This window comes from Neofelis nebulosa, chromosome 6 (genome assembly GCF_028018385.1).
Source record: "Neofelis nebulosa isolate mNeoNeb1 chromosome 6, mNeoNeb1.pri, whole genome shotgun sequence".
Taxonomy (NCBI): Eukaryota; Metazoa; Chordata; class Mammalia; order Carnivora; family Felidae; genus Neofelis; species Neofelis nebulosa.
In genome coordinates this window covers 66684654-66697966 of record NC_080787.1, presented here as the reverse complement: position 1 = coordinate 66697966, position 13313 = coordinate 66684654, and the positions used below count along the sequence as shown (strand labels likewise).

General features: G+C 35.8%; 1 protein-coding gene and 1 pseudogene across 2 annotated transcripts in view; one reads left to right on the top strand and one right to left on the bottom strand.

Moving 5' to 3' along the window:
- Positions 1-13313, bottom strand: part of COL19A1 (collagen type XIX alpha 1 chain) — a 350374-nt gene that overhangs the window by 294651 nt on the left and 42410 nt on the right. For both annotated transcript variants that reach the window (XM_058734368.1, XM_058734369.1), the window contains exons 5-6: positions 5784-5907; positions 4189-4464 (exon numbers count right to left, since the gene is read on the bottom strand). In XM_058734368.1, the coding sequence (XP_058590351.1) occupies positions 4189-4464; positions 5784-5907 (400 nt within the window). The remainder of the gene's footprint in view (positions 1-4188; positions 4465-5783; positions 5908-13313) is intronic.
- On the top strand, positions 5950-7804 carry LOC131514822 (cytochrome c oxidase subunit 6B1-like; annotated as a pseudogene).

Here is a 13313-nt window from a genome sequence, read left to right as displayed (position 1 = left end):
GGCCTAATATGTTATCTCTTCTGGAGAATGTTCCATGTACACTTGAGAAGAATGTGTACTATACTGCTTCAGGATGGAACATTCTGAATATATCTGTTAGATTGATCAGGTCCACTGTGTCATCCAAAGCCCCTGTTTCCTTGTTAATTTTCTGTTTGGATGATCTATCTATTAATGTTAGTGAGATCTTAAAGCCCCCTATTATTATTTTATTACTATTGAGTACTTCCTTTATGTTTGTGATTAGCTGCTTTCTGTATTTGGGGTCTCCCATATTGGGTGCATAAATATTTACAGTTATATCTTCTTGTTGGATTGCTCCCTTTATGATTATATAGTGTCCTTCTTTGTCTTTTTTAGTTTTTGTTTTAAAGTCTATTTTGTCTGATAGAAATATTGCTATCTTTCTTTTCACTTCTGTTTGCATGACAAATGCCTTTCTGCCCCTTCCCACTTTCAATGTTCATGTGTCTTTAGGCTTAAAGTGAGTGTCTTGTAGGCAGCATACAGATGGGTCTTGTTTTTTTATCCATTCCATCATCCTGTGTCTTTTGATTGGAGCATTTAGTCCATTTACATTCAAAGTAATTATGGATAGGTATGTACTTACTGCCATTTTGTTTTATAACCACTTATTTTGTGGTTATTTTTATAGTTCTTTTCTGTTCCTTTCTTCTCTTGCTTTATTCTTTCTCAGTTTGCTGGCTTTCTTTAGTGATATGCATGGATTCCATTCCTTTAATTTTTGCATATATATTATTGGTTTTTGATTTGGGATTACTATCAGGTTTGTATATATTATGCTTATAGCAGTCTATATTAAGTTGATGGTCACTTAAATTTGAACCCATTCTTTACTCCTCTCCCCCTCACATTTTAGGTATATGGTGTCATACTCTACATCCTTCTATTTATTAATCCTTTGACTGATTTTCAGAGATATAATTGACTTGATTGTTCTTGTGTTTCCTACTTTTCTTACTCCTACTTCTGGTCTTTTCTTTCCACTTAAAGAGTCCCCTTTAACATTTCTTGTAGGACTGGACTTGTGGTCATAAATTCCTTTAACTTTTGTTTGTTTGGGAAACTCTTCATCTCTCTTTCTACTCTGAATGATAGCCTTGCTGGATAGAATATTGTTGGCAGCAGGTTTTTTTCTTTCATCACTTTGAATAACATGGCACTCTCTTCTGACCTGCAAAGTTTCTACTGAAAATCAGCTGATAGCCTTATGAAATTTTCCGGGTATGTAACTTTTTTCTTTTCTCTTGCTGCTTTTATTTTTATCTATTTATTATTTATTTAACATTTATTTTTGAGAAACAGAGAGACAGAGCATAAATGGGAGAAGGGCAGAGAGAGAGCAAGGGACATACAGAATCCAAAGCAGGCTCCAGGCTCTGAGCAGTCAGCACAGAGCCTGACGTGGGGCGTGAACTCAGGAACCCATGAACCGTGCGATTATGACCTGAGCTGAAGTCAGACACTTAACTGACTGAGCCACCCAGGTGCCCCTTCTCTTGCTGCTTTTAGAGTACTCTCTTTATCACTACTTTTTGCTATTTTAATTATGATGTGTCTTGGGTTGATTTTGCTGGGGTCTCTGTGTCTCCTTGATCTGGATTTCTGTTTCCTTCCCAGATTCAGAAGTTTTCAGCTATTATTTCTTCAAATAAATTTTCTAATCCCTTTTTTCTCTCTTTTCCTTTTGGGACTCCTATAATGTTAATGTTATTACACTTGATGATGTCACTAAGTTGCCTAAGTGTATTTTTATTTTTTTATTATTATTTTTTTCCTCTCTCCTGTTCAACTTGATTGCTTTCCATTAATCTGTCCTCCAGGTCACTGATCTGTTCTTGTGCTTCCTCTAGTCTACAATGTATTCCATCTAGTAAATTTTTAATTTAGGTTATTGAGCTCTTCATCTCTGGTTTTCGGGTTTTTTTTTTAATGTTTTATGTCTCTTAGTTAAGGGTCTCAATGAGGTCTTCCACTCTTTTCTCAAACCCAGTGAGTATCTTTATCACCATTACTTTAAATTTTTTATCAGGCATATTACTTATCTCCATTTCACTTAGGTCTCTTGCTGTCATTTTGTCCTGTTCTTTCATTTGGGACATATTCCTCTGTCCTCTCATTTTGGGTATGGCTTTAATTTTACCTTCAAATGAAGTAAGATGTCACACTAACTAAAAAACCATTGTAATACTATAATTTTTACATTATGTCTTTCTAGAGGACACACCTGATATTTGTCAGCTTCAGGTTCTGAGCTTAATTATTCTCTTGGATGAGAAGTTAGTAAGACACATGACACAGCACTCAGCTTTCAGAGGGTGAGCTCTGAGCCTGGACCCTGGTCTTGAAACAGCTTGTTCCTCTCTAATTGCTACCTCCCTACAAAGGTTATGAATTTATCTCCATGTGTTCTTAGTTCTTCCAGTTCTTCTGAAAACAGAGCCTTGCTCTCACTAATCCTATAAGAGGTTCTAATCCCAAACTCCAGCCTTAAACTTTGGTACTTGCAGCGGGTATCACTCTCTACTACTATTGCAAGAATTCCCTGAATGGACTCCTATCTACCTACACTACACCTACTGCTGAAATTTACATCACTGATGTTCTTTCTAACTGGCAGTCTCAGTCTCCACTTCCTCCCTTGCCTTTGGAGAGACCTTTCTGAAAGGTCTGTCTATACTGTTGTATTACAATTAATACTGTTATTATTATTGGCAGCCACAATTTACAGACATAGTCTTTGATCCTTCCATTAGCCTTCAAGATCTCTTGAGAGCAAGAGAAGTTTTTTTGTTTTTTGTTTTTTTCCCCATTCTCCTAGGGAAGGGTTGAGTGGAGTGTCTGGTCCTGAAGAAACAAATGAATATACAGGGAACTAACTACATATTAGGCACTACTGCACATACTCTATACAATTATAACTAAGTAACTCTACCAACGATATTTTTTAATTGAGAATACTGAGACCCAGATAAATTAACAGCTAACAAAATAAATCAGCAGATCATTAGAGTTAAGGAGACGAGCTAGGATTTACAACCTCATCTGTCTGATCTTCAAACCATCTTACTCTCCATAATGCCATGATGTCTTGCCTCCAGGATTCATTTTTCCTACTCTGGCCTATTTTGCTGATCATTACTGAGCTCCAGTTATGACATTCTCACTGATTCATTCAATGTCTCTAACAGAAAACACTTTAAAAATATTTTATTGACTATATACACTATATATATTTTACTGACTATATATACACACATATATTAACTTTATCCATCTATTAATCATCTATCTATATTGATTCCTTCCACATGGGCATTTAGAAAAAATACACTGCCCAAATATGTATTTGTACAGAATTGTGCTTTTGAAACAAAATTGAGCTATTAAGTGTTCTGTGTTAACACTATTAGCAATTCCCATTGGTGACCTGCATTCAGATTATTTTTATGGGTTTCCCCATCATTCTACCCATAAGAAAATGTAAAGTCATGAAATTTAGATATATCTCACTTTTTTAGGTTTATAGGCCCTCTTCTTTAGGGAAATTAATAATAAATCTATTATCACTTGAGCATCAAATATAGTTTTTAAAGGACCTATTCAAATGAAAGGATTTTACAAGACATTGTTATCATCCAAATGACCTACTGATACAATTAGTGGTTATATTTCAGTCACAGCAGAACTTTAAAAACCATCATAGGCTTATGAAAAATAGTCTGCAATACAAAACAATTGCTATTCTGAAGATGAATAAATAGCCTATTGTTCTTGAGTGGAAACATCAGATAATCTGGAACCATTTAATTTAAAGTTCATCTTTTTCCAGTCTTTTCTATTCAAAACATATAAGCTTATTCAAGCTACTTTTTGTATCATATTGTCAATTTTTACTAAGCTTTACTTGTAACAACCTCATTTTTTAAGGCATGACCTAGTTCTTTTAAATTCACAGGCTAGAGAAAATGGGTGAAAACAGAGAGAAGATAATATATGTGAAAATACAGTTGGAAATACATGGCAATGCTTCACACATCTGATGGCTAATTTAAAAAGTGTTGAGAAGGGAATGTATTACAAAGTAATTAAAGAAAGAAGGTTTTAATAAGGCATCTAATTTAGAAGTTTTACTAGTTCTCTTTCATAACCAACATCACAACTCACGTCCACAGGCTTGCCATCGGAAGCTCGTGCAGCAATAACAGTCCTTCCACGAAGGTCCACAGCGTTCTTTTCATCTATATGCCGGCTTGCAATTAAATTACAATCCATATAGAGTGAAATGTCCCGGGATTGTATACCAATGCCAAGTTTATGCCACTGACGATCAAACAAAGGACGGAGTTCTCGATTTTTAAAAATGTAGTTCAACACATCTCCCTGAGCAGCTCGGAACATAAATTCCACCACTTTCTTTCCACCATCAACGACTATAGAAATCTGCAAAAATGCAAATTAGCTTTAAGTGTTTTAAAACCAGTGTTCAAAATTACTAAAGCACACAAATAAAAAATCAGAAATGCATGTTAGTATAACTGAAGGACTTAGTAAAATGTTTTAGATGACACCTGGGTCCACCAGACTTGTTAATATAAAAGAACAACAAATACCCAGCTACAAAAATGTTTCAAATATGGGGTATTCTGGTGAATGTCATATGTTCCTTCCTTGAGAGAACATCTGAGAGTATATATTTATATGTGTGTATGTATGTATCTAAGTATATATATAATTCTGTATGAGTAATTCAAGAATTAAATGTTACTTAATTTAAAAAGCATAAGAATAGGATTACTTCTCTTAGCATGGAAACTGAGATCAACTTCTTGAAACTTTGATGATTTGCATGGTGCAGAAAAAAATGCATTTTCATAAAGGATGTACTTTTTCAGTTCATTTCATTTTTCCACCATAAAATTGTGACTGTATTAACAGATTAAAAGACCAGTGAAATAAAAAGCATGGCAGTGGATATGTACAGAAATAAACACAAATGTAAGGTGCCAATAAGTAATACTGAGGTTCATCTCCCGCCCTGGAGTCCTTGCACTCTCATCTTTCTGCCCAAATGACATCTCTTCCATAAGTATTCCTACATTCCTGTTCTCCGTGTGCCCCATTTTGGGAAGCTGTCCTTTCTATGTTCTCGTAGTCCACGCCCAGCTCCAAGCTTACCTCTACCACTGCACCTGTCGCACTATGATTATGCTCTAGCATATTGTTCTCCTAGATGACATCCCTTTAGGCCTTATGCTCCCCGAGAAAGGAATTATGCTTGTTAAAATCTTATCTTTGTCACCAACTAGCATACAGCATGTGTTCAGTAACTTTTTATTGATGGAATCAATATTTATATCCTGGTTCTTCATTCACTAAGGACTTTCAGATGAAACAACGAACAGCTTTAAAAATAATACATATCAGAAATTATAGGAAATAAAGAAGTTATTAGTGAGATGGACTTAGTGTCAATGTAGCAGTTGTGAAAGAAGGGCCATTTGAGTATCTTTAGACAAAATATGAATCTAGAAGTGGAAACAAACAAACAAAAAAATAACCTTGTCTCACCCACCATGCTCTCATATTACAGATCTCAACAAAATCATCCTATGAGAATATTTGCATTTCCCTCCTGATGAATCCTTTAAAAGACTATTTGGACACCACATCTGCTTCCAAATTTGTGCACACTGTTCCAAGATTCACCTGGCGTAATCACATAAGGGAAAACTAACCGGCACAACACTATGGCTCCTTACCTGTGGCAGATTCTGCAGGTTTAACACCTGCCACAGGAACCACCGTTCCTTTTTGGTGCTTCTGCGCACACGAAACACAGCTGCTATGGCATACTCGTCAGGAAGGCCTTTGGGAAATATCTTACTGGGGGGAGGAAAACAAAGAACCATTGTGAGAAGACTGAAGATGAAGAGGAAAGAAAATCTAGATATGAAGGTTTTTGTAACACAATATTTCAGTCGTATTTTTCTCAATGAACTTATAACTTATGATGCATTTTTATAGTAATCTACCTATTGGACATATGGAAGCATCCATACCTACAGTACCTATGCAGTTTTTAATCCTTGTTCTCTCCCTTTTTAGAAAGTGTCTGGTAAAAGATTGTTAAAGTTTGGGGTGTGTAAGAGCAAGGGAATAGGGCTAAAGCACTATGCAGTGATATTCCCTGACTCAACAAGATGTTTCAACAGAGGAGACTATCAGATTTCCCTGCTGTCTGGCAAACACTAGAGATTTATAATGGAAATAAATAGTACCCCTCTGTTTTGTCTATAGGCAGAACTACAGAGCACACCGCTAACAATTAAATGTATACTTTCCGAAGAAGTTTTATCATGTTAAATTCTTGCAAATGAGTTCCTAAGACTGATTTTCTAGTATCCATTTAAGACTCATACTGAAAAATAAACTAAAGAGGTTTTAGCTTAGTTTTCATTCTTACAAAAAATATAACTAGCAAATTCTTTCTAGGTAGCAGAGAGAAGCCAAAAGACAATCCAAATATCTTTCTCCCTCAATCTTGTTTCAAAATATTGGTCTCACTGGCCCATGAGGAAACTCAGGGAAAAAAATTCAAAATGAACCGATCTCAAATTTAGACTTTCATTGGAAAACAAGAAGAAATACATTCCTACCACCTGACTTTTAAATTTATCTGCATTGTACGTAAAAACTCTGCAAGACAGGAATCATGCTTTTCTTTTAAAAAATCATGAGGAATAGTAGGTAAGAATTCTCTTAAGGACTAACATAGCCAACAGTTGTTTATATAAACGTAACACTATACATTGAAATGGTAACTACTAACTCTGAACTTTACACTAAGGTCTACTGAAACTGATGACCACCCACTGAAAATGATAAGCAAACTGTCACGGAGCATTCTGAAATTTTGGTTCTACCCTCTGTGTTGGAAACCAAGTCATAATAAGGTAGAGAAATCAGGGAAAAATAAGAAAACAGCTGTACTGGCCTAAAGTTCTTATTTGCTTATTGGTTTAACACAGACACCCATTTATGTCTACATGCATATATATACATACAACTTTATCTTTTTGACAATCTATTTAAAAGGGAGGCAACTTGACTTTATTGCATTTATATATTATATCCTCTCTTAAGTGAGCAAGTGATTAATGAATGATTTTTTTATTCCATCACAATAAAACAAAATTTCTAAAATGGAATTTTCTCTATAGAGTCACCATTATTTTTAAATGTTTATTTAAAACACTTATATGTTTTAAATATTGTAAGATCATATCCTGAGCCAAAATGAACAATTGGTTGCCTAACTGACTGAACCACCCAGGAACCCCTATAAAGTCACCATTATTAAACTGAATTTCACAATGACCATTACTGTACCAGTTTAAGTAACATTGTTCGTTTAAAAACAAACAAAATGCTTAATTCTGTTTCCTGTCTGACTCTGGCTTCTTTTCTGAGTCACACTGAGCCGTGAGCTGCTTCAGGGATGTCTTTAGGGAGGCAGCACCACGGTGGAAGATATCAAGACCCAAATCAAGAATTATCAGACTGCCCCTTTTGACAGTCACTTCCCCAACCAGTACCGGACCAGGAACCGCTGGCAGAACTGCCTGTCCTTCCACCATTGTGAGAAGACAATGACTGCTCGTGGGGATGATGTCTCCATGTGCAAAATAGTATTGGGTGTGTGTACACAATCTGTCCCGTATCCTGGGTGTCACCCTGGGATGATGGCCTGGCATTAGGCACGTTTCCTGGGATGATCTGAATTGACTCACCCACCTCTCCTTTGTCCTCCATTCTTCTCCAAGGGTGGTGAAGGGGGACCTGGGTACATGGTGATCCCCACCTTGGGATCCTCAATCATGGCTTAACTAAGAATAAATGCTCACTGGAAAAGTGAAGACTGTGTATACGTAAAAGAGACAGATGATCAGGTAAGAAGCCTGGGTAGAACATTACTTTGACCAGTAAGAGGGGCTTCAGGGTGATTGTTTTTTCTGTTTTGTTTTACATTATTAAACTGATCACCTTCTCTACACCAGACAAGAGTCTTTACACAAAGTAGCCTCAAGCCCCTGTATGTGCTAAAATGTATCTGCATATTCTCTTTTATTATCTATAAAACTTCAAAAAAATTATGTAATTTCAGAACCATATAAAATTGTTTAATAAAAACTCCTATGTATAAATAAATAAGTAAGTAAATAAAACAATGGGGCTTTAACATCTGCCATTTCTCTTTGGGACCACCTATAAATCTGAAGAAGAGTACAGACAGAGGTGAGAGGTGATGCCAAATCATAAGCTTCCAAATAAAAATTTTGAACTAGTTAGTTGCATCAAAATTCCTTTTAAAAAGGAAACATCGGTATACCTGGGTGGTTCAATCAGTTAAGTGTCTGACTCTTGATTTAGGCCCAGGTCATAATCTCATGGTTCATGAGTTCGAGCCCCATGTCAAGCAGCACAGAGCCTGCTTGGGATTCTCTGTCTCCCTCTCTCACCCCTCCTCCCCTCTTCATTCTTTCTCTCTCTCTCTCTCTCTCTCTCTCTCTCTCAAAATAAATAAATAAACATTAAAAAAAAAAAGGAAACCTCAATCCACACAGCAGATCCCTACCACCCCCTACATGCAGTAACTTATGTCTTTACCTGTCTTCAAATTTCCTGCCTCCTTTATCCCATTCTCTACCTTCATGGTTTCAGGATCATATCTTTATTGCAAGTGTTTTGGAATTTGACAACACTATTTCCTGGGATTTTTCTTCTATTCTTTGTATTGAACACATCTTCCAATATGAGCTATACATCACCAAAAAAATGTAAGTTTTTATTCTTTTCTCCATATAATATTCTCTTATTCCCTCTTTTAGGAACCCCTTTTTTAGACAACTGTTTAACACCTATAATACCACCCATGCAGTTTCCTTACCCTTTCTCTTATATTTTTTCACCTCCTTATTTATTCTACTTTCCAAGATATTTCCCTGATTTGTTTTCCAATCCATCTATTCAACACCAATTTTTGTTATTTTCTTATTTCCAAGACGCTCTTGTGTTCTCTTTTTAAAAATATCCTGAATGCAATATTTTAAACCCCTGACATAATCAATTAGGTCGGCTTTTAAATGTTTTTCTCTGCATCCTTGACTATCTTCATTTCACTCTGGTTAGCTTTTCCTGTTTGATAGTTTGGCCTCTCTCTTCCATGTTGGAAGCTATACCCTAATTTCTGATTTTTTTATAATCCATATATATGTAAGGATGAAGCATTTAACTTTGACAGCAGCCTTCATGTATGCTGGCACAGTGTGTCGATGAATAACTTCACTGCATAGCATGATCAGCTGGCAGATTTCACTGAGAGTTCCTCAGATGTGAACGTAGAAAGATTAGTTCTCTAGGGACATTCAGTTTCTCCAAAGAAGAATCTACTTCCCACTTGATAAAAAGTTTTCATCTGGATGCAGGCATTCTAGAAACAGTGGGGTATGTGGGGGTCTACAGTTCATTACAGAATTGTGCTCCATTGCTCTGTTTTTGGTGTCATACCTCCTTCCTACCTTCACCATCCTGCTTACCTTTCATCTCTGGAGGCTCTCTGGCTCAATTTCTCTCAATAATAAACCTACTAAACATCTCACTTTCTGTCTGGTTGGATGAGGAGAGAGGAGGTACACTGCACACACACACACACACACACACACACACACACACACCCTTCATCAGCTCCTGCAGAGGCTGATATCCCCTAGTGATGAGTCTCAGGTGTCCACTGAGGTAAAATGGCCTACATCTCACTAGTATCTATGGCCCAGCAATATGTAGGTTCTAACATCCTCCAACTGTTTTTTGTCTTTAAGAATATATTGTAATTTTTCTCTTTTGCTCCATTTCCCTTTCTACAATCATTTTTGCATTTTAGAGGATTAAAAGTCTTTTCAAATCTTCAACCTCTCCCTCTCCAATGCCCCCTTTATCTTAGTTCACAAACATATGCATATCTTCTCCCTGCTACAAAACAAACCTCCTCCAACCTTGCTACCCCATTATATTACCCTCTCATCTATCCACCAACCTTCTTACATGAATACTCTGCATATCTGCATTGTTACTATCCATTTAGTCCTTAATCCTCCTGCATTCTAAAAGCATTCCTGGGGCACCTGGGTGGCTCGGTCTGTTAAGCTTCCGACTTTGGCTCAGGTCATAATCTTATAGTTCATGAATTCGAGCCCTGCGTCGGGCTCTGTGCTGACAGCTCAGAGCCTGGAGCCTGCTTCAGATTCTATGTCTCCCTCTCTCTCTTCTCCCTCCCCTTTCTCTTTCAAAAATAAATAAACATTTAAAAGCATTCCTAATGAGGGGCACCTGGCTGGCTCAGTCAGTAGAGCATGTGACTCTTGATCTTGGCGTTGGGAATTCAAGCCTCATGTTGAGTGTAGAGATTACTTAAACAAAAAAAATAAAATAAAATCTTTAAAAAAATAAAATAAAAAATAAAAATACAGCATTCCCAATCAGTTAATCCACTGGCCTCTTCTCAATCCTCCACTCCCCTCAATCCTTCTGAAGATCTTAATATACACCCTTTCCATATTGATTGATATAAACCAAGGGTCACAACCACATGACCATAGGGCCCAACCAGGAAACTGGAATATAAGCTTCCTGAGGTTTTTCGTCTATCCTATTCACCCTTTTGTTCCCAGCATCCTTGTGCCTGCACAAGGTAGGTACTCAATAAATGAATCAGTTAATGAAATGGATTCGTATATAAGTGATCTAAAAAAAGAATACAAAACAAAACCGCACACCCCTCTCAGTCTAGCTTTGGTTTTTCCATCTCAGATAGAAATATGCATATAAGAAAAATTCACTTTCCCCTTAAGACTTTTATTAAAGGAGCCTGGGTGGCTCTGTCAGTTAAGCATTGCACCCTTGGTTTTGGCTCAGGTCATGATCTCACAGTTTCATGAGTTTGAGCCTCTGTTGGGCTCTGCTTGGGATTCTCTCTCCCTCTCCCTCTGCCCCTCCCCCACTAATGCTGTCCCTGTCTCTCTCAAAATAAATAAAACTTAAAAAACCTTTTATTAACAGAAAAAAGAGGGAGAAGTGAGTTAATAACAGCAACCGACACTCATCCTTATGCAGAGGAAACACATGTGGACTGAGGGAAACCAAGAGCCCAACCCATCTACAGGGGGCAGCTGCTCTTTAGCTCCAGCCACTTGCTGTTACCCAAGAGTGTAGGCCCAGCATTACCAGAGCATCCCATTTTTCAAGAGAAGCCAAATACCTAGACATTTTATCTGAAAAGTTCAGGTTTTTCATTTTGGCAATCAACTCAGATTTTTCATAAACACTGCAAATGAAGCAGATAAAGACATTTAATTTTGATATAATTATTTAATATTTCATGAAACTAAATGTAATTATTTTTCAATAATTTACAATCTAATTTAAAAATTGAAAATATATTCAATGAAAGGTTCCTCTGTGAGAAAAAAATAACAAAAACAAAATATTATTAATAATAATGTTGATATACAACAAATGCAGTCTTAAAATAATACGTTGAAATAAATTTAGTTTTGTTTGGAGAAAAACTGATTTTCTTTTTTAGCCTAAGTTTATAATGGATAAAAATCCTTATCCTTATAATTACTGCATTTTCTTTTCAGAAATTCATGTTGTACTTTCAAGGCCGAAAATGTTTTTGCTTGCCAAATTGTAAATTTTGAAGAAAAAGTCCTCTGTTTTAAAAATAACACATTACAAAATATATCAGCTCTTACAGACTATGTTTCTTGTTTATACCACCCAAGCACACTTAATGTGACACAGAATAATTTCTCTGGGTGTTGCCAAAGTTTCTATTATAAAAGAGGCCATATTGGATTACTAGTCTGTTACCAGAGAGATATAATGACAGCTTGTTATGTGTAAGATATCCATGCTTGAATATTTTTGAATGGAGTGTAATTTCCTATAAGAAATCCTATCCACTGCTTACTCAGTGATATTCCCATTAAGAAAAATATTGTTGATCCTTATTTGCCGAACCCATCCATATCTATCTATCTATCTATCTATCTATCTATCTATCTATCTATATATGCTAAAATTCTTACTGGGATAATTTCTATCTTCCCTCATACACATTGCATGCAATTCAACACTGTAAATGGAAAATTCATCCACATAAGTTAATATTAACCTACAGATGAAGAGCTCAAAGTTTAGTGAAATTTAAGTGTAATAAATCCTTTATTTCCCATTGTCTACTTTTGTTCACACTAATGAAAACACCTGAATATTCATTGACAGATGAGAACAGAGGTATACCAAATTAACAAAATGTTCGATCTAAAATCAATTTTTTTTTAATGTGACTAAGTAAAAGTCACTGAGAACCAAACTAAAGTCGTTCCAAATTATCTAAAGGTGCCAAAGGAAATTGGCTGCCTGTGGAGTCCTTTTTACTCTAGCTCCTCAGAGAGCTAGTTCTAGATATAATCTGGAGTGTCTCTGAAGCCTTGTATTCACATACTTTAGACTCCTTTGAACTTGTAATTGATTTCAACGTTGAAAAAAATCTAAAATGAGGTTTTCACCTTCTCTCTGATGTTCTCTATGTATAGCCCTCTGTTCAATCATAAAATGGAAAGAAATGCTATTAAAGTCTAGGAGAAGTGGCAGAGAATAAAAAATGGGGTTCCTTATAATGACCAGCTATGGCAGAAGGCAATGTCCAGATCTGAGAACCAGTGAGATTTGACCCCACTAAAAAATTGATTTCATAAAGCTCTTAACATTATAAAACTTCCCTCTTACTATTAAAGTTAAGAGACATTGTAAATATTTTCTTCTTTATATATTCTTTACTTCCTCAATTTTTACAATGAGCATAAGTTGTATTAATGATCATTTGTAAAACAACATTACTACTTTCAGAATAGGAAAAAATAACACTATTCTTTAAAGTTACCATAAATTAATCTGATATTCTTCAAGGTCAGAGGCGAGGGAGAAATAATAATAACAAATGTTAGTTTTTTCTATTATGGGAGGTAAAAAATCATAGAAGTCTATAACTCCCAACCTAAAGCCTTCAGAATGGTTTAGTCACTAAGGCATTAAGATGAAAGAAATTCCAAATGAAAATACACTTTTCCCAATATTTTCTCCATATATTTCAAGCAGAATATCTAATTACAAAGTACTAGTACCTATACTCATGAAGTTGGATAAATATTAACATCTTATTTAAC